A 22,197-nucleotide genomic window follows, 5' to 3' on the forward strand; every position below is an offset into this window, starting at 1 on the left:
GACTGGGGTCACTGCAGGGTGACGTCATTTTCCCAATTAATTTTGTAGCTCACAGAACGTAAAAGAGCATCCCATAATAGGAGATGCTTTGTAAGAACTTTTCTGAGAGCTATTTGGAGGCAGAGATCTCGCCTTTTACTTGAGTATCTGAGGCGTATTTTGGCTTTTATCCTTTCTTCTCTCACTGCCATTTGCTGGGTGTCAGTTAAACAAACTATAGCACATCTATTCAGCGGGAGACCACGCAGCCCTGGAAGGTGAAAGTTAGAGCTGAGCACAGGGGTCTGAAAAGAGACCAGTGACCCAGCTGTGAAGGAGCCACGATCCTACCCAGGACCTGCATTCTGAAGAGGCACCAGAGTGAGGTGACTGACTCATGGGGCCGGAAGCCGTACTTCCTACAGGCAAATCCCAGCTCCATAGGAAGCCTGGCAAGGCCTTTATCTTCCTGTGCCTCCAGTTCCCTCATTTCTAAAATGAAGATCATAATATCTATATCAGAGGACTGCTACAGGATTAAATAAGCTAATATATCTTAAGTGTTTAGGATAGTGCCTGCCACACAATAAATACTATACAAATATCACTTTCCTACTATCATTGTTACTGTTATCAAATACATATATGCTCTGACTTCCCCCTTCTTCTCTCCCTTCCCTTTCTCCCTCCCTCTCTTTCTTGATACACATCCATTTGTTGACAGTAATATTTGAGAGAACAAAGACAGGGGTGGAGAAAGCTCATTTATATGTACAGATTCAGCATTTCTTTTTTTTTATTTATTTTTTATTTTTAGACTTTACATAACTGTATTAATTTTGCCAAATATCAAAATGAATCCGCCACAGGTATACATGTGTTCCCCATCCCGAACCCCCCTCCCTCCTCCCTCCCCATTCCATCCCTCTGGGTCGTCCCAGTGCACCAGCCCCAAGCATCCAGTATCGTGCATCGAACCTGGACTGGCAACTCGTTTCATACATGATATTTTACATGTTTCAATGCCATTCTCCCAAATCTTCCCACCTGGGGAGAATGGCATTGAAACATGTAAAATATCATGTATGAAACGAGTTGCCAGTCCAGCATTTCTTTAAGAATGAATATACTGTATTTTATCATTAAAGAGGGGAAAATGTATTGACTCAACAGTAACTGCGGAGAAGGCAATGGCACCCCACTCCAGTACTCTTGCCTGGAAAATCCCATGGATGGAGGAGCCTGGAAGGCTGCAGTCCATGGGGTCGCTGAGGGTCGGACACGACTGAGACTTCACTTTCACTTTTCACTTTCATACATTGGAGAAGGAAATGGCAACCCACTCCAGTGTTCTTGCCTGGAGAATCTCAGAGACAGGGCAGCCTGCTGGGCTGCCATCTATGGGGTTGCACAGAGTCGGACACGACTGAAGTCACTCAGTAGCAGCAGCAACAATAACTAAATGGGAACATAAGAGCTTACTGCTTTAAACCAACCAATCATAATATCAAGAGTGATTAAGGCCACCTAGAGGCCCATTCTTCCTGATCATTTTAATGTAAATGTGACATTAAAAAAAAACAAAAAGTAGTTTCAGATTTTAGATAAGTCACATTTCTCCAACGGGGAGCCTCTTCATGGGTCATAAGCTGACCTATACATCTGTGAGAGTAGATCAAGCCCCAGAGTGAAGACAGGGTAATCCCCAGGGTCCCTTTATTTTTGCCAAGAATCAACCCCAGATCAAAGGCCTGACCAGCCAGGCCACAGCCTCAACAAGCTGAGTGGAGGTATTTGGGGTGTGAAAGCTACAGATGTGCCAGGTCCCATGAAAATGCCAAAGAAAGAAGCAGCCTCTCACGGTTCTTTCACAAATTTTCAGACATCATTTCTCTCTTGATTTTCCTAGTACTAATAATCCCAGTGGCAATTTAGTTCACACACAGACCAACTACCCTATTCTAAACCCCATGCAGGGCACAAGAAATTCAGCAATGAGAGGCAGCCCATGCCCTCAACTAGCTCACAGTCTTAGTGAGAAATCAGGGAAAATATATCATAAACTCAATCATAAAAGCACAGAGGAATTAGGGAAGACTTCCTGGAGGAGGTGACATCCTCTACCAATAAGAAGAGATGGAACAGGAGGTGCCCTTGAGCCAGAGGCCTGATGGTCTGGTCTTCAGTGTTTGTGATCAAAAACAAGAAAAATAATGACAATCTGTCTCAAAAACTGAATGGTCTGGAAGAATATTGGGAGTCTCATGAACAGAAAGCTGAAGGATAGGTTGAAAAAGAAGCAAAAACTATGGTGTTCTAGAGGACCAAGGAGGAGGTAGTTCAGCAACCTTTTTTAGGACAACTTCTTGTGGCCCAGCCACTGCCCCTCCATGGACATACCTACTACACAAGCCTCTGACTGCTAACTCATCCTTCCTAGATGATATTCCTGGCTGAATCCAGGTCACAAGTCCAGCCATGCCCAGGCTGCTGGGGGTGGTAAATTTCTAGCACCTTCACCTGCCAGCAACCTGCTCCACAATCCACTAAGATCCCACACAATAACAGTCCCCAAGTTAGGAAGCAGGGTTGGAGGCTGGACTCGCAAAACAAAATCATGAAGGCTTGTCTCCTATGATTACTCAGCAGAGGAAAGGTAAGAGGAGAGGCCAGGAGAGGGGGCTGAGGCTGAAGACAGACACTGGGGTTGTATGAGAAGAATATCCAGTTATTGATAAGAGCAGGTCATTTAACATTCACTGCTACTTCCTACATCCCAGACACTGGCATTCCACATAAGTAAAATTCCACATAAGTAAGATGTAAGCTGGCGCCCCAGCTTACAAGGAGAACAGGAGTTCAGCACAAAGACGATGAAGAGGCTCACTCTTCATCCAGTAGTGAGACCCCATCTTGCTTTTCTAGCCAATATCCACCTTGACTAGCCAGGGCTTGGGCTGCTCTGGTTGATTACTATGTAGAACATAATTCCTGCTCATCCCCAGAAGGTCTCCATCCACTGTGCTAAGAGCTGGAATGCACTGCACTCAGGGGACCATTACCAGTTCCTGACTTGTAAATAGGACTTCAGAATTCACAAGCACTTTTCCCCATATCAACTCATGGGCAAATTTCCAGGATTCCACATTTGACATGTGGATGATGTTCCTCCTCCAGATCTCAAAAATAATACACAACCATTCTGCATTTGGTACACCAGGGAGTACAGAAATATAGACAGATAGATGCAAGCAGATTTGATAACTTCTGTTGGAGATGAGCTCAGAGATCTCTGTCTCTGTACAAAAATGCAATGTGACTGAAGAATCACATTAACTGGGAGGAACTTAAGCCTGCAAAACAAAGGTGGCTAAATCAATCACACAATAGTCATTGGAATGGAAGACTCTGAAGCTTTTAGAAAGCATGCTTTTGAGGAATACATAATGGCCTGGGAAAATTCTTAAAAATAGCATTATATAGAAAGATAGATATTTATGTAAGTTTGTGTGCACAGATGACTTTTGTTCTTTATAGCAATCCCTATTATGCCTGTTCTCTACAATGAATATGCATTATTTTTGCCATCATGAATCATGACTGTTCATAGAAATAACTTAGAAGATGTTCAGCTGATGGAAGCACCAAGTATACAATATATATTTCTCTACCCCGGGGTTGAAGCCTGGTTCCTCTTTCATATAAAATTTACGTGACCTCGGACCAATCACTTCATCACTCTGGGGCTTGGTTTTCTCAAAAATAAAGAAGAGACAATACCTCAGAATTCATAGGATGGTGGCATGTTAGACGAAATGTACAGGGCCATGCCTAACCCAATTCATGTTTAGAGTGATCACACAGTCAATGCCAGTTCCCTTAAAAGAGAACAAAAGCCCCAGTACTGACAGAACTCTCGTGTGAATTCTAACTGTAGAAAAGGGGACGGGGTCAGGGTACGGATGTGTAATTGACCCAGGAGTAGTTTTTCAGAGCTGCCGTAACAAATTACCACAAACCAGGAGGCTTCAGACAACAGAAACGTATTCCTTCACAGTTCTGGAGTCCAGGAGTTTGAAACCAAGGTGCTGGCAGAGCCATACAACGCCCCCACCCAGACCGCAGGAAGAATCCTTCCTTGCCTTTTCTGGTTCCTGGGGTCTGCTGGCAATCCTTGGCTTTCCTTGGCCTATAAATGCATCACTCCAGTCTCTGCCTCTGGCTTCACGTGGCTTTCTCCCCTGCGTGTCTGTGTGGCACTTCTCCTCCACCAGACACTCTACGAGGGTTCAGGATAAGCAGCACGACCTCACCTTTGCTGACTACATCTGCCAAGACCTTATCTCCAAATACAAGTATATTCACAGGTGCCAAGGACCAGGACCTCGACTTATCTCTTTGGGAACACAGTTCAACCCATAACAGACCCCAACCTTCTGTCTGTAAATATTAGCAGTTCCAGTGAACTGGCAGGAACTATAAATATTAGCAATTAGAGTGAACTGGCCAAGGGGCCAGTGGCATGAAGGAAAAGCCAGTACCATCCGGGGTCTGTGCCTGCTTCCATGGCAGCTGATTGGTTGGAATATTCCTGTCTGTATGTTTACTCTGAATCTTTTCCAACACCTGCCCTTTCCAATTGGATAACTAACTGCTGCTGCTGCTGCTGCTAAGCCGCTTCAGTCGTGTCCGACTCTGCGACTCCATAGACAGCAGCCCACCAGGCTCCCTCATCCCTGGGATTCTCCAGGCAAGAACACTTTGTATTTCTCTGCTCTAGAGATTTGTACAGGATGGAGAGAAGAAGCTGCTTGAAGTCAAGGGTTCCTTCTTTCTTCCTTTTTTTTTAAGGTCTAAACTTTCTAAAGACACTATGCTGTGGGTCTCAGAAGGGCTGGCCTAAGATGAGCTGTGGCTTTGAGGGCTAGGAAGGAGAGGGAAGAAGTTCCTACACTGAAAAGAGGAAAGAGATGGATCTGTTGGTCCCAAATGGCCCAATGGTAATACTTGAGGAGGAGACAGACCCCAAAAGAGATCCTGGGTGAGATATCTGGGCTGGGTTGATTCAGGACAAGGGCTCCAAACCTGGGGAAGAAGCAGCAGGATCACTGGACCCAGAGGGACCACAAGGAATACAAGGTTGGCTTCTCAGAGGAAACCACGAGGACCTATTTAAGCCCCAGGACATTTGTAGACCCCAAGGGAAAGGGGGAGGTCAAAGAACAACTACCATGTAAGGCTTCATTCCTTGGAGGCTCAGGGTCACATCCAGGCTGATGCAAAGGCCTCCTTTCTTGTGCACTTGGGTTTGCAGCTTGAGGTTCATTCTGACACTTAATGTCCTACAAGCATCAGAAGGAAATAGAGGGAAACCTCCCAGTCCCACTGCCTCCCAGCTTCAGCCCCCCTAAAAGAGAGCTGCTGGCACTTCCCTCTTCCCTCAGCCCCCCAGAAACCCTCCGGCCAGGCCCAGGGCTGGACCTCACTGCCGACATGTAGAAATTCATGCCAAAGTTGGGGATGGCACATCTGGGAACCTGAGGCAGTTCCAGTTAGTTCCCTGGGCAAGATGGAAGCTTAGATGGAGGATCTGAGGGTGCAGTAACACCCACTGTCTGTAACAGACCCTGCAAAGATGAGGTGGGGACAGAACCAGATGTGAAGCCTGGAATGCTAGCCTGAGGGTTTTTCTCAAGGAGGGGGATGAGGAAAGAGAAAGACAGATGCTGAGTGTGGACTGAATTAACAGAGAAGAGGGAGGAGGTGACCTCCCTCTGGGTAGCATGTATCCTGGGTATGGAAAAGCCTCTCTGGGCCCATCAGGGGCCCATAGCAGACCTCCTGCTGGAAGGGTCACCTGTGCAAATCAGCATCTAGGGTCAAGTGAGCTTGAAGGAAGGGGCAAGGTTTCAAGGTGGACTTAGTCTCAGACCCTGTAAGAAGCAGAAAAGAACTTAAGGAAAGCAGCACGGATGAACCCTACTATAGGCCGATACTCATACAGACACCAGTCCACTTAACTCTCACGCTGGTTCCCACGTTAATGATGAAGAAATTGAGGCAGAGGGATGGAGGCCCAGCATCAGCAGGCTACGGTGTAGGACTGGAAGAAGCTGGCCTAAAACAAGTCTATGATGAGGACTTTGAAAGTGGAGAACAGGATGCTATAAGACAGCTATAAGACTTCAAGGGGGTCTTTCATCAGACAGACCAAGGAGGGGCAGCTCCCTGAGAAGGGGTGATGCTGGGACCTGATGAAACCAGGCAAGTGAAGAGCAGAGACAACCACTGCAGGGCGAGGGTACAACACACGCAAGGGCCCTGAATCAGGAGCTGAAAACAAGACCAGTGTGTCTGGAGCATTTTGAGAGAGCAGGAAAAGGCCTCAGAAAAGACACTAGGTCATCCAAGACTTGGCAGGCATGGTGAAGAGTTCAGGTCATCCTATGTGCCAGGGAAGTGCCCAAGGGGCATGGGCAGACTGACCCAGAGCCTAGCACAGAGCCTGACCCATGGAAGGGGCTCAGTGAAAGCTTGTGGGACATCTGAATACGTGGCATCATACTAGATTTCCAAGAGGATGGAAACCAATGGCTGTACCCAAGGAAGAGGAAGATCTCTGTCTTTGCCCAAGAGAAGAACAAACAATTTCGCCTAATCCAAATTCACTTTCATGCCTCTCTGCCTAAGAAGCACGCGGAGCTGCTGAAATCCACAGGCACATCATGACAGAATAATTTCAGTGATCATTATCAAATGCCTCTATTTAGAACAGCTCAAAAGTTTGTATTAGCACACTCCAATATTTATGAAACGCCACTGTGCCATAATGAGGGGCTGAGAAAATGAAGATCAGAAGCAAGTTTTGTTCCTTCCAGGAACGAGAGTGTCGTGGTGGGAAAAGCAGCAGTGCCCCTCGGCTGGGGGGAACCTTGCTTTCCTGATCTATAAAATGGAAGGATGATAGTGAAGACTTTAAATGTGTGATCAGTTAATAAAAGGCCCAAAGGCATTTAAGAATGCTTATCATTCATTCCTGCATCAAAGAAACACTTGATAAAGACTATTTGCCCATCCATCCATGCACTCATCCAATAAAATTGTATTTCATGCATACTGTGCATGATGCGTTGATTTAAACACTAAAAATAAAGCCAGGAACAAGACTGTCATGGTCCTTGCTGACATGGAGCTTCTCACTTGGGGATACAACATACACTGAACAAGTAACATCAGTGATGCACGTTTTGAGGAAAAGTGTAGGGTGCAATGGGGAACATTTACAGAAGGAGGTGACCCAGCCTGGAGCATCTAGGGAGCACCAGCCTAAGAGAGTGATGCAAGAGTGGAGATACAAGAGGAAGAGCAAGAGAACAGAGGCAGGCAAAGGTTATACGGAGGATCCCAATCTTATGTGAGTTCCTGAGGCAGAAAAGGGTCTGGAACATTCTCAATCAATCAGATCAGTCGCTCAGTCATGTCCAACTCTTTCCAACCCCATGGACTGCAGCATGCCAGCCTTCCCTCTCCATCAACAACTCCCAGAGCTTGCTCAAATTCATGTCCATCAAGTCAGTGATGCCATCCAACCATCTCATCCTCTGTCGTCCCTTTCTCCATCTGCCTTCAATCTTGCCCGCATCAGGGTCTTTTCAAATGAGTCAGTTCATTGCATCATGTGGCCAAAGTACTGGAGTTTCAGCTTTAACATTAGTACTTCCAATGAATATTCAGGAATGATTTCCTTTAGGATGGACTGGTTGGATCTCCTTGCAGTCCAAGGGACTCTCAAGAGTCTTCTCCATTACCAGAGTTCAAAAGCATCAATTCTTCGGTACTCAGCTTTCTTTATAGTCCAACTCTCACATCCATGCATGACTACTGGAGAAACCGTAGCTTTGACTGGATGGACCTTTGTTGACAAAGTAATATCTCTGCTTTTTAACATGCTGTCTAGTTTGGTCATAGTTTTTCTTCCAAGGAACAAGCAACTTTTAATTTCATGGCTGCAGTCACCATCTGCAGTGATTTGGGAGCCCCCAAAAGAAAGTCTCTCATTGTTTCCATTGCTTCCCCATCTATTTGCATGAAGTGATGGGACCAGATGTCATGATCTTTGTTTTCTGAATGTTGAGTTTTAAGCCAACTTTTTCACTCTCCTCTTTCACTTTCATCAAGAGGCTTTTTTGTTCTTCTTTGCTTTCTGCCATAAGGGTGGTATCATCTGCATATCTGAGGTTATTGATATTTCTCCCAGCAATCTTGATTCCAGCTTGTGCTTCATCCAGCCCAGCATTGCACATGATGTACTGTGCATATAAGTTAAATAAGCAGGGTGACAATATACAGCCTTGACGTACTCCTTTCCCAATCTGGAACCAGTCTGTTGTTCCATTTCCGATTCTAATTGTGGCTTTTTGACCTCCATACAGATTTCTCAGGAGGCAAGTCAGGTGGTCTGGTATTCCCATCTCTTGAAGAACTGTCCACAGTTTGTTGTGATCCACACAGTCAAAGGCTTTGGCATAAGCAATAAAGCAGAAGTAGATGTTTTTCTGGAACTCTCTTGCTTTTTCCATGATCCAGCAGATGTTGGCAATTTGATCTCTGGTTCCTCCACCTTTTCTAAAACCAGCTTGAACATCTGGAAGTTCATGGTTCACGTACTGTTGAAGCCTGGCTTGGAAAATTTTGAGCACTACTTTGCTAGCGTGTGAGATGAGTACAATTGTGTAGTAGTCTGAATATTCTTTGGCATTGCCTTTCTTTGGGATTGGAATGAAAACTGACCTTTTCCAGTCCTGTGGCCACTGCTGAGTTTTTCAAATTTTCTTGCATATTAAGTGCAGGACTTCCACAGCATCATCTTTTAGGATTAGAAATAGTTCAACTGGAATTCCATCACCTCCACTAGCTTTGTTCACAGCTATGCTTCCTAAGGCCCACTTGACTGCATTCCAGGATGACTGGCTCTAGATGAGTGATCACACCATTGTGATTATCTGGGTCATCATGATCTTTTTTGTACAGCTCTTCTGTGTATTCTTGCCACCTCTTCTTAATATCTTCAGCTTCTGTTAGGTCCATACCATTTTTGTCCTTTATTGAGCCCATATTTGCATGAAATGTTCCCTCGGAATCTCTAATTTTCTTGAAGTGATCTCTAGTCTTTCCCATTCTATTCTTTTTCTCTATTTCTTTGCACTGATCACTGAGGAAGGCTTTCTTATCTCTCCATGGTATTCTTTACGGTGATTACAGTGAAGATCACTCAGTCGTGTCTGACTCTTTGCGACCCCATGGACTGTAGCCTACCAAGCTCCTTTGTCCATGGGATTTTCCAGGCAATAGTACTGGAGTGGATTGCCATTTCCTTCTCCAGGGAACTTCCCGACCCAGGGATCGAACCCGGGTCTCCCACATTGTAGACAGATGCTTAACCGTCTGAGCCACCAGGGAAGTCCCATGGTATTCTTTAGAACTCTGCATTCAAATCGCTATATCTTTCCTTTTCTCCTTTGCTTTTTGCTTCTCTTCTTTTCTCAGCTTTTTGTAAGGCCTCAGACAACTATTTTGAATTTTTGCATTCTTGGGGATAGTCTTGATCACTGCCTCCTCTACAATGTCACAAACCTCGGTGCATAGTTCTTCAGGCACTGTCTATCAGATCTAACCCTTCATATCTATTTGTCACTTCCACTGTATAATCATAAGATCTGATTTAGGTCATACCTGAATGGCCTAGTGGTTTTTCTGACTTTCTTCAATGTAAGTCTGAATGTGGCAATAAGGAGTTCATGATCTGAGCCACAGTCAGCTCCCAGTCTTGTTTTTGCTGACTATATAGAGCTTTTCCATCTTTGGCTGCAAAGAATATAATCAATCTGATCTCGATGTTGACCATCTGGTGATGTCCATGTGTAGAGTATTCTCTTATGTTGTTGGAAGAGGGTGTTTGCTATGACCAGTGCGTTCTCTTGGCAAAACTCTGTTAGCCTTTGCCCTGCTTCATTTTGTACTCCAAGGCCAAATTTGCCTGTTACTTCAGGCATCTCTTGACTTCCTACTTTTGCATTCCAGTCCCCTATAATGCAAAGGACATCTTTTTTGGGTGTTAGTTCTAGAAGGTCTTGTAGGTCTTCATAGACCCGTTCAACTTCAGCTTCTTTGGCATTAGTGATTGGGGCATAGACTTGGATTACTGTGATATTGAATGCTTTGCCTTGGAAATGAACAGAGATCATTCTGCTGTGTTCAAGACTGCACCCAAGTACTGCATTTCGGACTCTCTTGTTGACTATGAGGGCTCCTCCATTTCTTCTTAGGGATTCTTGCCCACAGTAGTAGATATAATGGTCATCTGAGTTAAATTCGCACATTCCAGTCCATTTTAGTTCACTGATTCCTAAAATGTTGATGTTCATTCTTGCCATCTCCTATTTGGCCACTTCCAATTTACCTTGTTTCATGGCCCTAACATTCCAGGTTCCTATGCAATATTGCTCTCTACAGCTTCGGACTTTACTTCCATCACCAGTCACATCCATACCTGGGTGTTATTTTCTCTTTGGCTCCATCTCTTCCTTCTTTCTGGTGTTATTTCTCCACTCTTCTCCAGTAGCATATCATGCACCTACCAACCTGGGGAGTTCATCTTTCAGTGTCATAGAAGTGATAAAATCCAGGGTGAAGTGAGCACAGGGGAGATCATGATATGGGGAGGCTGGACCAGGCCTGCAGGGCCTCGGAGGCCACAACTGGGCATTGGTCTCCTCTCTCAGAGCAAGAGGAAAGTCTCAAAAGGATTCCAGGCAGTGGCTGGGTGGGGGCAATGAAAGGAAGAGGTAAGGTGAACAGGCCTATATTCTAGAACAATCTCTGGCTTCTGTGCAGAGAGTGGATTAAAGTCAAAAGAAGAAGCCATTAATGCATGTATGTGGAATCTAGAAAAATAGTATAGATGATCCTATTTAGAGACACAGACCTGGAGAACAAACGTATAGACACCAAGGGGTGAAAAATGGAGGGTGGGAGGAACTGGGAGATTGAGGTTGACATATAAACACTATTGATGCCGTGTATAAAACAGACAACTAATGAGAACATACTGCGTGGCACAGGGAACTCTGCTCAGGTCTCTGCAGTGACCTAAAGGGGAAGGAAATCCAAAAGAGAGGGGACATACGTGTGTGTAGGACTGGTTTACTTTGCTGTACAGTGCTGTACAGCAGAGGCTAACGCAACATTGTAAAGCAACTATACTCCAATAAAATTAATTTTTAAAAAGAAATATTTTTTTAAAAAAGAGGAAGCTGAAAAGCCTGTGTGAAAGTCTACCTGTGACCCAGGTGAGGGTGGATGGCATGGCACCACGGCAGTGGCGGCGGAGAGGGAGAGATGTGAGCAGACCTGAGATGGGCTCAGGAGGTGAAGGGGTAGGATGGAGTGACTGACAAGGAGAGGGAGGCAGAGAGAGGGAAGGGAGAAGTGTGACCCCTGGGTTTCTGAATCAGCACCAGAGTGATGAAGTGGCCTTTTGAGACAAGGAGCACTAAAGCGTGAGTAGATGGAGAAGAATCAAGAGTTCAATTTGGGAGATGTTGAGTCTGGAGAGCCTGCATGACCCTACAGGGCATCTAGTGGTCTAAGGATGAGCCAGAAGAGCCTGCATGTGTGCAGATACACATACAACACATACACACATACAGCACATACACATGTGCACTGTAAGATCTGAGGGCTTCCCTGGTGGCTAAGACAGTAAAGAATCTGCTGGCAATTCAGGAGACCTGGGATCAACCCCTGGGCCAGGGAGATCCCCTGGAGAGGTGAATGGCTACCCACTCCAGTATTTTTACCTGGAGAATTCCACTGACAGAGAAGCCTGGTGGACTACGGTCCATCCAGTAGCAAAGAGTCAGACAAGACTGAGCGACTAACACTTTAACTTTTCATAAGATCTGAATTTATTTGACCAACATCAAGAAGGATGGCCACACAGAGCACAGAAGATGTGGTAAGTAACCTTCAGCATAAGCATGCTACACTCCTGGTGTTTCTAATGGAAAGAGTGATTCTATTACATAAACGAAGACATTTCTGAGAGTAAAAGTCCGCAGTTTAAAAAATTATGATGGGACAACAGGCACAGAGGTTGTCCCATGGTCACCTTACTAACCATCTTGTGTAGTTTTGGTCATTCTGCTCATGTAAAGTAGGATCCTACCACATCTGAAAAGCTCAGTTTTGTACCATGTCACAGTTTTATGATACCTGGGGGGTTATGGCTATATTTGGGAGAAAGATACACAAGCAATTGATGTCCTCAAGAGGAAAGATAGAGCCAAGATATAAGCCTCCTGCTTTGGAGCCAAACTCAGAGTCAATATGGTCACACTGGTCACACCCTCAGCTGGACATCTCTGATCATCTTTCACCCTCACCTGGACATCTCTGCATACCTTTCTGTCTCCAGCTTAATGACATCCTGGCAAAGCTGTCTCTCAGAGCAGCTGACAAGACAAGGCAGCTGTGCAGTGGGTCACGTACATCAAGTTCCTAAGGTATGTCTGATGGCAACTGAAGTTCTGGGGAGAGTTGAGGCCCTTCATGGTGTGACGGTTAATTCCATGTGTCAACTTGACTGGACTAAGAGATGTCCCAATAGCTGGTAAGGCATTATTTCTGGGTGTGTCTAAGACAGGGTTTCCAGAATTGATTAGCATTTGAGTCAGAGACCTGAATAAAGCAAACAGCACGCCCCAGTGTAGATGAGCATCATCCAATCCTCTGAAGGCCCAACTAGAACAAAAGCATTTCCTCCAGGCACACCTTCCCTGGAATACACTGGCTATAACTCTTATAGGCCTGCTTCATGCAGGTATTCATCAGAAATGTATATTAGGCCTTCAGTCCCCTTGGTAAAGAATAAATTTGGCATTCAGGATGTTGGGACATCAACTTTATCAGTAATAGCTGGACTGTAGAAGTCTCCCTGTATATTTACAAACTGTGTCTGTGTAGTCCAGGAGGAAAGACATGACCTCAAATTATGGAGAAGTGTTCCTCCCCTAAGGTCCCATGACTCAGACTCCTAGACAAAATTCAGGGATGCCCCACTTGTAGCTCAAGTTCGGAATCTCAAAGCTCAAAGAAATCTAAGAGTTTCCTGAATCCAGATGACACACGACTTTTTTTTTTTTTTTTTTAAATTTTATTTTATTTTTAAACTTTACATAACTGTATTAGATTTGCCAAATATCAAAATGAATCCGCCACAGGTTTACATGTGTTCCCCATCCTGAACCCTCCTCCCTCCTCCCTCCCCATTACCATACCCTTGAGAATGCGCTCAGCCTTGGTTTGCGTACCTCTGGGGGTGGTGAACTTACTACGAACAGAGTTACCTACTGCCCTCCCAACAGCTCAACCCAGAATAAAATTCTTCTCCATGAGTCATTGTAAAAGCTACCACCCCCATCAGAGCCTCAAGCACAGTTGGTCACGTACCTGTAGGCACCGCTGGGTCCAGCATTGGTTTCTCCCATGTGTTAACCTGCTCCCAGGTAAACCCGCTGGTCCCCAGGGCCACGCTATAACCACACTTGCTGTAGTGCTCATCAAAGGAACAGCCACCTGCAGACAAGAGAGACATGGGTAAATATATCCTTATGTTTGAGGCTTGGTTCGTTACCCCCGTCTCAGTGGCTCTTCATTTACAGCTCTGAATTTTAAACTCTGGAGGAGATTTTCTTTTCCTAAAGGCAAGCAAACTGGATTTTTATATTTGCTTTGGTGCTCTAAGGAAAGACAGTGGCATCTGCCAGCCCCCTATTTAAAAAAGTTAATAAGGCTAGTTACATTGATTTCAATCTTCCTTCCTGAGAAAGTAAACAGCAACGTCTCCATCTAAGTAGAAAAAATGAATGCCAGGGCATGCCTCTGTAATTGCTTCCTCCAACGCGGAGAGATGCTGCAAGGCAGCCGACCGAGCACCAGCTTCGGAGTCCTGCAAAATGAGACACGGATCTCAGCTTTGCAAAGCCGGGTCAGCCCGGACCAGATGCTTCACCATCTGTGTCTCAGTTTCCTTACCTGGAATACGGAGGGGAAGATCCACTTGGCAGAAATATCAGGAGGATAAAATGGAGTAATATACGAAAAGTAACTGGCACAGCAAAAATTCTCAGCACCCACCTCCCTCCCTATAAGAGCAGTTTTTGTGGAGTAAAAATCAAATTTGTACAGAATTAGACAACTGTGCCCCAGGAAGATAATGAAGTCAAGGCTGGCAGTATTTAAAGCTTCTCCCTAAAAGCCCAAGCCATCCACCACCAGCACTTTACAATGAGTTGTGTAAACTGGATTGAGCACATGCTCTGGGCTCTAAGTTCCCTCCAGGTGACACTGAGAGATGTGATGTATAGAACAGGGGCTGCAACCAGGAAATGCTGGTCTGAACAGAGAAGCAAAAGGTGACTATATTCTGGAATGGGAGGTAGAAGGGGAGAAATAATCAGGGCTTTGAAGTTTAGGAGCATCTCCACCAGCACAGAGCAGGAGGAAGAGCACTCCAGGGTGAGCTGGCAGGATGTACAGAGAAGGAGAGAGACCACCAGGACTGAGCTGGTCCACATTTCCAGCGCCCCTTCTTGTCTCCTTACTGCTCAGACCTCATCACACCATCACCTCCCTTCCTTAAACAGCCACTGGTTCCCCTATTACACATCCAAACCACATCTGTGGTTCTGATCCACATACAGAAACCATCCCTTAATAACCCCTGCCTGTGTCTGCAGCCTCATGTAATATCACTCCCTCTTCTCCATCAGCAACAAAGGTCAAAACCCTTCTTCTGGACCCAGACCTGGGGTTTCCTCTGCTTAATGGTGGTGGAAGGCCTGTTGACAGATCTGATACAGAACACAGTCACAATACTGCTAAAGTAAACCTACGAGGACAAAGCACTCTCCACTCCCTTTTTTTCTGAGTATGGAAACCTGGAAGAGTCAGTCTTCAGCAGCCCCAACGAGTCGGGCTGGACAAAGGAGGGCTGAATCTATTTCGGTGCAAGTCTGGGGCTTGAGTTCAGAGTCTTAAATAGCTCTGCACGAGACAGCGACAGGAATTTGCAGTATCGACACCTAGAAAGAGAAGGAAAAGGGAGGGAGACAGAGGTCCAAGGAACATAATGTAAAGCAGACACCTACAGAAGGTGAGAGACAAAGAGAAATTTCCTGTGATGGGAAATGACTGACACACTGGTAGAAACTAAAATTTCTGTTTGCTTCCATGTATTCATTCTTTCATTCACAATTATTGAATCGAGCTTTTAGGGTAGATGGAGCAGAGAACAAGCTGCTCTCTATACAGTGGTTTATAAGAGGTGTGCCATCAATAGAAGGAGTGAGGCAGACAGTAAATAGGCAAACTAGTAAGTAACTGCATTTCCAAATGTGCTATGAAGGCTGGCACTGGGTTGCCTGAGGGGCTCCCAGGTTGGTGTGGTCCAGGAAGCCTTTCTGACCAGGAATTGGCAACAGTTCCCTGCCCTGTAGTGTCAAGTCCCTCCAAGCCCTCAGTGAGAGCTGGCTACAAACAGCAGCCATGTCACTGTGCTTTGGGGAACTAAGGGAAGAATGGATGGACAATGTGGATGGATATGGGTCAACAGACAAAGATGGAAGTCTTAAGAGACAACAGGGAAGGTCAGGGGCAGACAGCAGAGGAGACTGCATCCCAGACAGAGTGAAGAAGGGTGACCTCTGAAAGGCAAGGACAGGGGCAATCAACCAGCTTCCACTAGGCAGTAAGCTTTAGACTGGCTGGGAAATGGCGCTGGCATAGAGGAGGGGCTGAAGAAGTATCTGTTGACTAAATAAACCAGTGTGCTTCCCTGGTGGCTCAATGGTAAAGAAACCACCTGCCAGTGCAGAAGATGTGGGTTCGATCCCTGGCTCAGGAAGATCCCCTGGAGAAGGGCATGGCAACCCACTCCAGTGTTCTTGCCTAGAGAATCCCATGGACAGAGGAGCCTGGGGGGCTACAGTCCGTGGGGTCCCAAAAGAGTCAGACACAACTTAGCGACTAAACAACAACAAATGAACCAAAAATTCTTTTAAATAAATAAAAAATTTTAAAAAGAAGGTACAATCTGTTTGATAAGTTAACCTTAAAAATGCATTGCAATATACATTCAGTTCAGTTCAGTCGCTCAGTCGTGTCCGACTCTTTGCGACCCCATGAATCGCAGCACGCCAGGCCTCCCTGTTTATCACCAACTCCTGGAGTTCACTCAGACTCACATCCATCGAGTCGGTGATGCCATCCAGCCATCTCATTATTTCCCCACTGATCTCCAGTAGCATATTGGGCACCTACTGACCTGGGGAGTTCCTCTTTCAGTATCCTATCATTTTGCCTTTTCATACTGTTACAGACAAACCCTGTTCGATTCCACTTCTACGAGGTACCTGGTGGTGGTGGTGGTTTCGTCGCTAAGTTGTGTCAGACTGTTTTACACAAGGTACTAAGAAGAGTCAAATTCATAGAGTCAGAAAGTACATGGGTAGATGCCAAGGGCCAGGGGAGTAGGGAGGATGGGGTTAGTGCTTAGTGGGGACAAGGTTTCAGTTTAGAAAGATGAAAACTTCAGGTGATGGATGATGGTGAGAGTTGCAGAGCGATGTGAATGTGCTTAGTGCCACTGAAGTGCACAGTTACATATGGTTAAAATAGGATTTTTTATATTATGTGACTTTTACCGCAATAAAGAACATTTTTTAAAACTGTGAGTGGGATACCAGACAGACCCCAAGCTACATTTCAGGAACAGTGAGCCGATAACAGCCCCCATACACCACCTGCTCTTTCTGGTCTCACACTCACCACTTCTACCTAGAAAGCTCCTTCCCCATGCTGCCTGTCTGACAAATTCCAAACTAGCCTTCCCAAACCACTCCCTCTATAGACCTCAGCTGACCAACACAGCAGAGTGAATGCCACAGATATGAGACACAACACACTCCATTTGAAACCTAGAAAAGGGTAGCAGCAACAGTTCCAACTGCTCAGGAAGGGCCGCCCCCTCCCATCCTTACACCGCTCCTGACTCACCGAAGTCCAGCCTGTGGGAGATAAATGAACTAAGTCACACCAACAGCATCCAGATGCCGATGTGCTTGATGGTGAGTGGGGAGCCTGCAGCACCTCAAGCATGCACTGGAAGAGCTGACTGATCATCCTAAACGGAGATCAGCCTCCAGGTCTTTAGAGGAACATACAGCCAAGAGGATGGTAGGCCTATGGGAAACTGTTGAGATCTTCTCTCTTAGACACGTGAGAACTCTACACTTCCAGGCCACTTTGCATATGGGGAAGACAATGTGGTAAACCCTGGAAATGTATCATAAAGTGATGGCCACATGTGCAACACTAGTCCATAAAAGTAATCTCTTACCAACAATCCTTCTCACCTGCCCTACTACAAAGACTTTCAAAGGTGTGCTTGAAGACAGTGGCATCAAAGGAAGAGAGATGTCTAGATCCCTGAGACACTCACTGAAAGACAGTCACCCAGTCACCTGACCAATAATATTGTTGTTCAACACATCAGGCGCAAAATGCCAACTTTTCTAGTCTTAATGCCATTGACATCTTAGGGTTTAGTTGTTAGCATAGTGGAGCCTTGCCTATGCTGACTAATATAAGAAGCATGCTCTGTTGAGCATTTGTTCTGAGTCAGGTAATATACTAGGCACTGATCACAGAAAACTGCTGAGGTCACCTTTGTTTTCACTTAATCCTCACGACTTTGTGAAGTCGATTTTTTAATCCTTACTTTAAGTGTAGAGTAACTGATGCATTAAGGGGTTAAACAACCTGCTGAGGTCACAACTCTAGTCCAGCCACAGATGATGGACAAACACAGAAGCAGGAAATACAGCACGAGATAGCAAAAAGCAAACTGAAGGCAGGAGAAGAAAGACAGGCAGGACAGAAGGAGCGAGTTACAAGTCCACACCGCCATTTCCTACAAGTCCGCCTGCTGAAAGGGAGTCACCTATTTGACTCTGAGTTTCCAGATGCCAGCAGAAAAAGGACAATCTGCTCAGTTACTGGATACTCTGTGTTCAGACAATAAAAGCCAAATAGCTCTGGTAAATTACAATCATTCCAGGTGCCTAGATCACACAAGAACTTCTCCACAGGGGTACCGGTAACAGAAATCAACCATCCGACAATGCACAATATCTGAAACAACATCCATGCAAGAGGTGCGTGGTCAATTTCGTGAGACTATTTCTCACAATCACTCTCAATATAAACTAATAGCATCAACCAAACATACAATTCAGGAAAAGCAACTCACTGGAACCCAATATGGTACAGTCTAGAGACTAGCTCCCTGTCAACCTGACTTGACCCAGAGATGAGTTTTGAAAGGTATTTGGGAGGGGAAAACACGTTTGATTCATGTTTTGTAAGCAATTCTCCCTGGATTTTCTTCCTCTCAAACAACACACTGAGAAATAAGAGTGGTTATGAGCTTCAGATTATACACTCTGCCGGCAGTCTACACTGCCAGGGGGTACAGCCTTTTCAGCTCACCTCCTTTCTTCCTTTTTGGGCCTTCACTTTCTGGTGTGCAAGATCGATCACAAACGAACCTTCCAGTGGTCAAAGTCAAGGATTCCAAAAACTCAGAGAGACCCAGAAACTCTCAGGAGCCACAGAGATGCAGAGCCACTTCACCGGCACCAGGACTGGCTACTGAGAACCTCTGGTGAGGAGGAGAAGGGAAAGAAGGCTAGCTTTCTGTGGATCCTCAGCATGAAGTATTCAGACCCATGATCCTAAGTCTTATTGCAGCTCCTCCTGCTCTTTCACAAATTATATTTACCTCTTTTGGTGGAACTCCTCGGCACCGTAACACCTGCTTGAAGAGGCTCCAGACCACAGGTTTCTGTGGCAGGCTACTTGGGGAAGGCTTACAACTGGAGAGATTCTCAAAGGACAGTCATCTGGATGCTCAGCTTGCTCTGTTTTAAAGCGGCCCCACTCAGCACTATCAATTTGGAAGAAAAAAAAAGTCTCCTAAACCTACCCTCACCCCTAGAATTGGGCTCAGTCTCCAAAGCACATGTCCCAGTTGGGAGAAGACCCAGATAATTGTGGACATGGCCATAAGCTGAGGACTCAGCAGTATCTCCCTACATCGGGACAGAGAAGCTATTTCCCTGGACAGGTTGAGGTCAAAATGTAGCAAAGGCCCCAGATGCTCTGATGTGAGTTAAGCATAAAAAGTCAACAGAGAAATGGAAAACGGTAGCAAGGAAATTGGATTTTGAAAATCCATTTGGGTTTGGTAATGTATAGCATATCGGCATCTGTAAGGGAAGTAAAAATAGTGCAGGATACATACTTCAAGATACATTAAAGCATAAATAAAGTTTATAGGGCCAATCAGGATTTTTTTTTAAACATGAGCTCCTCTTTTGAAAATGAGAGGAATAGAAATTCAATAAAAATATACATGCATCTGCCTCTGCATTTCTCAGATATGATCCTATGTATTCTTGAACAGAATTGAGTTCAGAAGAGAAACTAAAGGTTTCCAGGGCTTCTGCTCCATGCGAGGCACTGTACTTGAGCTATGTAAGTATGTATATAAATATATACACATTTTTTAATACTTATATATGTATGTTTATGCATGGAAGTGGGCTTCCCAGATGGTGCAGTGGTAAAGAATCTGCCTGCCAATACAGAAGATGCAAGAGGGTTTGAACCCTGGATCGGGAAGATCCCCTGGAGGAGGAAATGGCAACCCACTCCAGTATTAGCCTAGAAAATTCCATGGACAGAGGAGCCTGTCAGGTTACAGTCCATGGGGTCGCAGAGTTGGACATGACAGAGCATGCACACACACACACATGAAAGTTAAGTCTTACCAACCCCACTTCCTAAGACAAGGGTCAACCAACTTTTTCTATAGAGGGTCAGACAGTAAAGTTGTTCACCTTGCAGGTGTATTGGTTTTTTCTTGCTACCAACATGTTATCACAAACTCAAAACAAAACCCATTGATTTTTTTATCTTCTGGTTTCCACAGGTAAGAAGTGAAGGCCAGGTTGCACCTTATCAGGGCCTCACAAGGCTGAGGTCACAGTAATAGGAGACCCGATTTCCTTTCTGGAGTCCAGGTCAACTTTTGCAGGGTGTTTGGCAGAATTCAGTTCCTTGTAATAATTATAGCATCAGGGCTTCTAGAGAAGAGAATGCTACCCACTTCAGTATTCTTGCCTGGAGAAGCCCATGGACAGAGGAACCTGTTGGGCTATGGAGGTTGCAAAGAGTCCGAATGACTGAGTGACTAACACTTTCACTCCTGCCCTCTGAGGGTCATCATGAAAGTGCGGCTCTCAGTTCCTAGAAGCCACCCACAGTTCCTGCCATAAATCCTCTCCACTCTCTTCCTGAGCAAGGCTCCATTCTATTTAAGGGCTCATCTGATTCAGTCAGGCCCACCCAAACCAGATCATCTCCTTTATTATTAAAGTCAGCCAACTTGGGACCTTAATTATATCTGTGAAATCCCTTCACCTTGGTCACTGACATAACCTAATCGTAAGAGTGAGATCTGGGACTTCTCTGGTGGTCCAGTGGTTCAGACTTTGCCTTCCAATGAATGCAGGGGGTGCAGGTTCGATCCTAGATTGGGAAGCTAAGTCCCCTCATGCTTTCCAGCCAAAAACCCAAAATATAAAACAGAAGCAATATTATAACAAATTCAATAAAGACTCTAAAAATGATCCACATCAAAAAAAAAAAAAAAATTCTAGAAAAGGGTGAAATCTATCCTATCCCAGTTCCTCCCAAAGGACAGGGATTAAACAAGACACAAATACCAGGGGCCAGTAACCTTGGGGACCAATTTGGTATTCTGCCCACCACGGAAGGCCCCTTGGTCTCTCACTAAGACTTGGCAGCGCCATTGCAGCAGAAGCAGCCACAAGTCATACAGGAAGATGGGCAGAGTTGTTTGCTAATCAGACTGGATTTACTGACACTGCACTGTGAATTTCCTATGATTTCCACATGTCACAAAATAGTATTCTTCTTCTGATTTGTCTAACCATTTAAAAATGTAAAAACCAATCTTCCTTTGCGGATGGAGTACAAAATCAGTGAAGGTCCAGAAGTGGCCTGGAGGCTCTGGTTGGCTAACCTCTGCTTTGATCCCGTAAAATTCTACGATTTTAACACGGTCACAGCAAAGCACCGTGTTGGCACCCTTTCAGCGTTTGATGTCATGTGCTTTTGACACCTCCTTCCCGTTTCTCAGTTGTAGAACGTTTCTACCTTCCTGCAGGAAGTGGAAAAGGGGCGGGGCATGTCATCCACTGTCTTCCTTTCGAAGCTACATTCCCAGCCTGTAGGATAACGGCTTGAGAGAAGCACCAGAGGTTACTGGATTTACATACACTTAAGTCCCCAACATCTGAACCTTCAAGTTGCAAACTTTCAAAGATGTGAACATGCATTTGGTTCCAGCAAGGAACCAGAACCTGTGCCATCAATGTCAGGCGTGAGTGAAACGGCACCTTGCCCATCCCTGCCAGTCTCCTACTGCTGACCATTCTTCAGCTCTACCACCTCCCACGCCTCCTTTCCCTGACTCCTCCTGCCTGTTCATTCGATGCCAGGCCCTGTATGCCAGCAGTTATACTGTACTACTGTACTTTTCAAGGTACTTTAAGATTAAAAATTTTTTTTTTATGTTACTTGTGTGAAAAGTATTATAAACCTATTACAGCACAGCTGTTATTGTTCCGTTGCTCAGTCATGCCTGACTCTTCGAGACCCCATGGACTGCAGCACACCAGGCTTCCCTGTCCTTCATCACATCCCGGAGCTTGCTCAAACTCACGTCCAATGAGTCGGTGATGCCATCCAACCATCTCAACCTCTGTTGACCCCTTCTCCTCCTGCCTTCAATCTTTCCCTGCATCAGGGTGTTTTCTAATAAGTCAGCTCTTCAAATAATGTGGCCAAAGTATTGGAGCTTCAGCTTCAGCATCAGTCCTTCCAGGGAATATAAATGATCGAGTTCCTTTAGAATTGACAGTACTATATAGCAAATTGTATTGGTTGGGTACCTAGGCTAACTTTGTCGGACTTACAAACAAGTTGGGCTTACAACAGCACTCTCAGAAC

At 45.3% G+C, this 22,197-nt stretch overlaps 1 protein-coding gene across 2 annotated transcripts in view; it reads right to left on the reverse strand.

Annotated features, from left to right (window-relative positions):
* The window catches only part of PTPRT (protein tyrosine phosphatase receptor type T), a 1,142,536-nt gene that overhangs the window by 818,926 nt on the left and 301,413 nt on the right, over positions 1 to 22,197 (reverse strand). For both annotated transcript variants that reach the window (XM_055545060.1, XM_055545059.1), the window contains exon 2: positions 13,489 to 13,614. In XM_055545060.1, coding sequence (XP_055401035.1) covers positions 13,489 to 13,614 — 126 coding nt within the window. The remainder of the gene's footprint in view (positions 1 to 13,488; positions 13,615 to 22,197) is intronic.

This window comes from Bubalus kerabau, chromosome 13, assembly GCF_029407905.1.
Source record: "Bubalus kerabau isolate K-KA32 ecotype Philippines breed swamp buffalo chromosome 13, PCC_UOA_SB_1v2, whole genome shotgun sequence".
In the NCBI taxonomy this organism is placed as follows: Eukaryota; Metazoa; Chordata; class Mammalia; order Artiodactyla; family Bovidae; genus Bubalus; species Bubalus kerabau.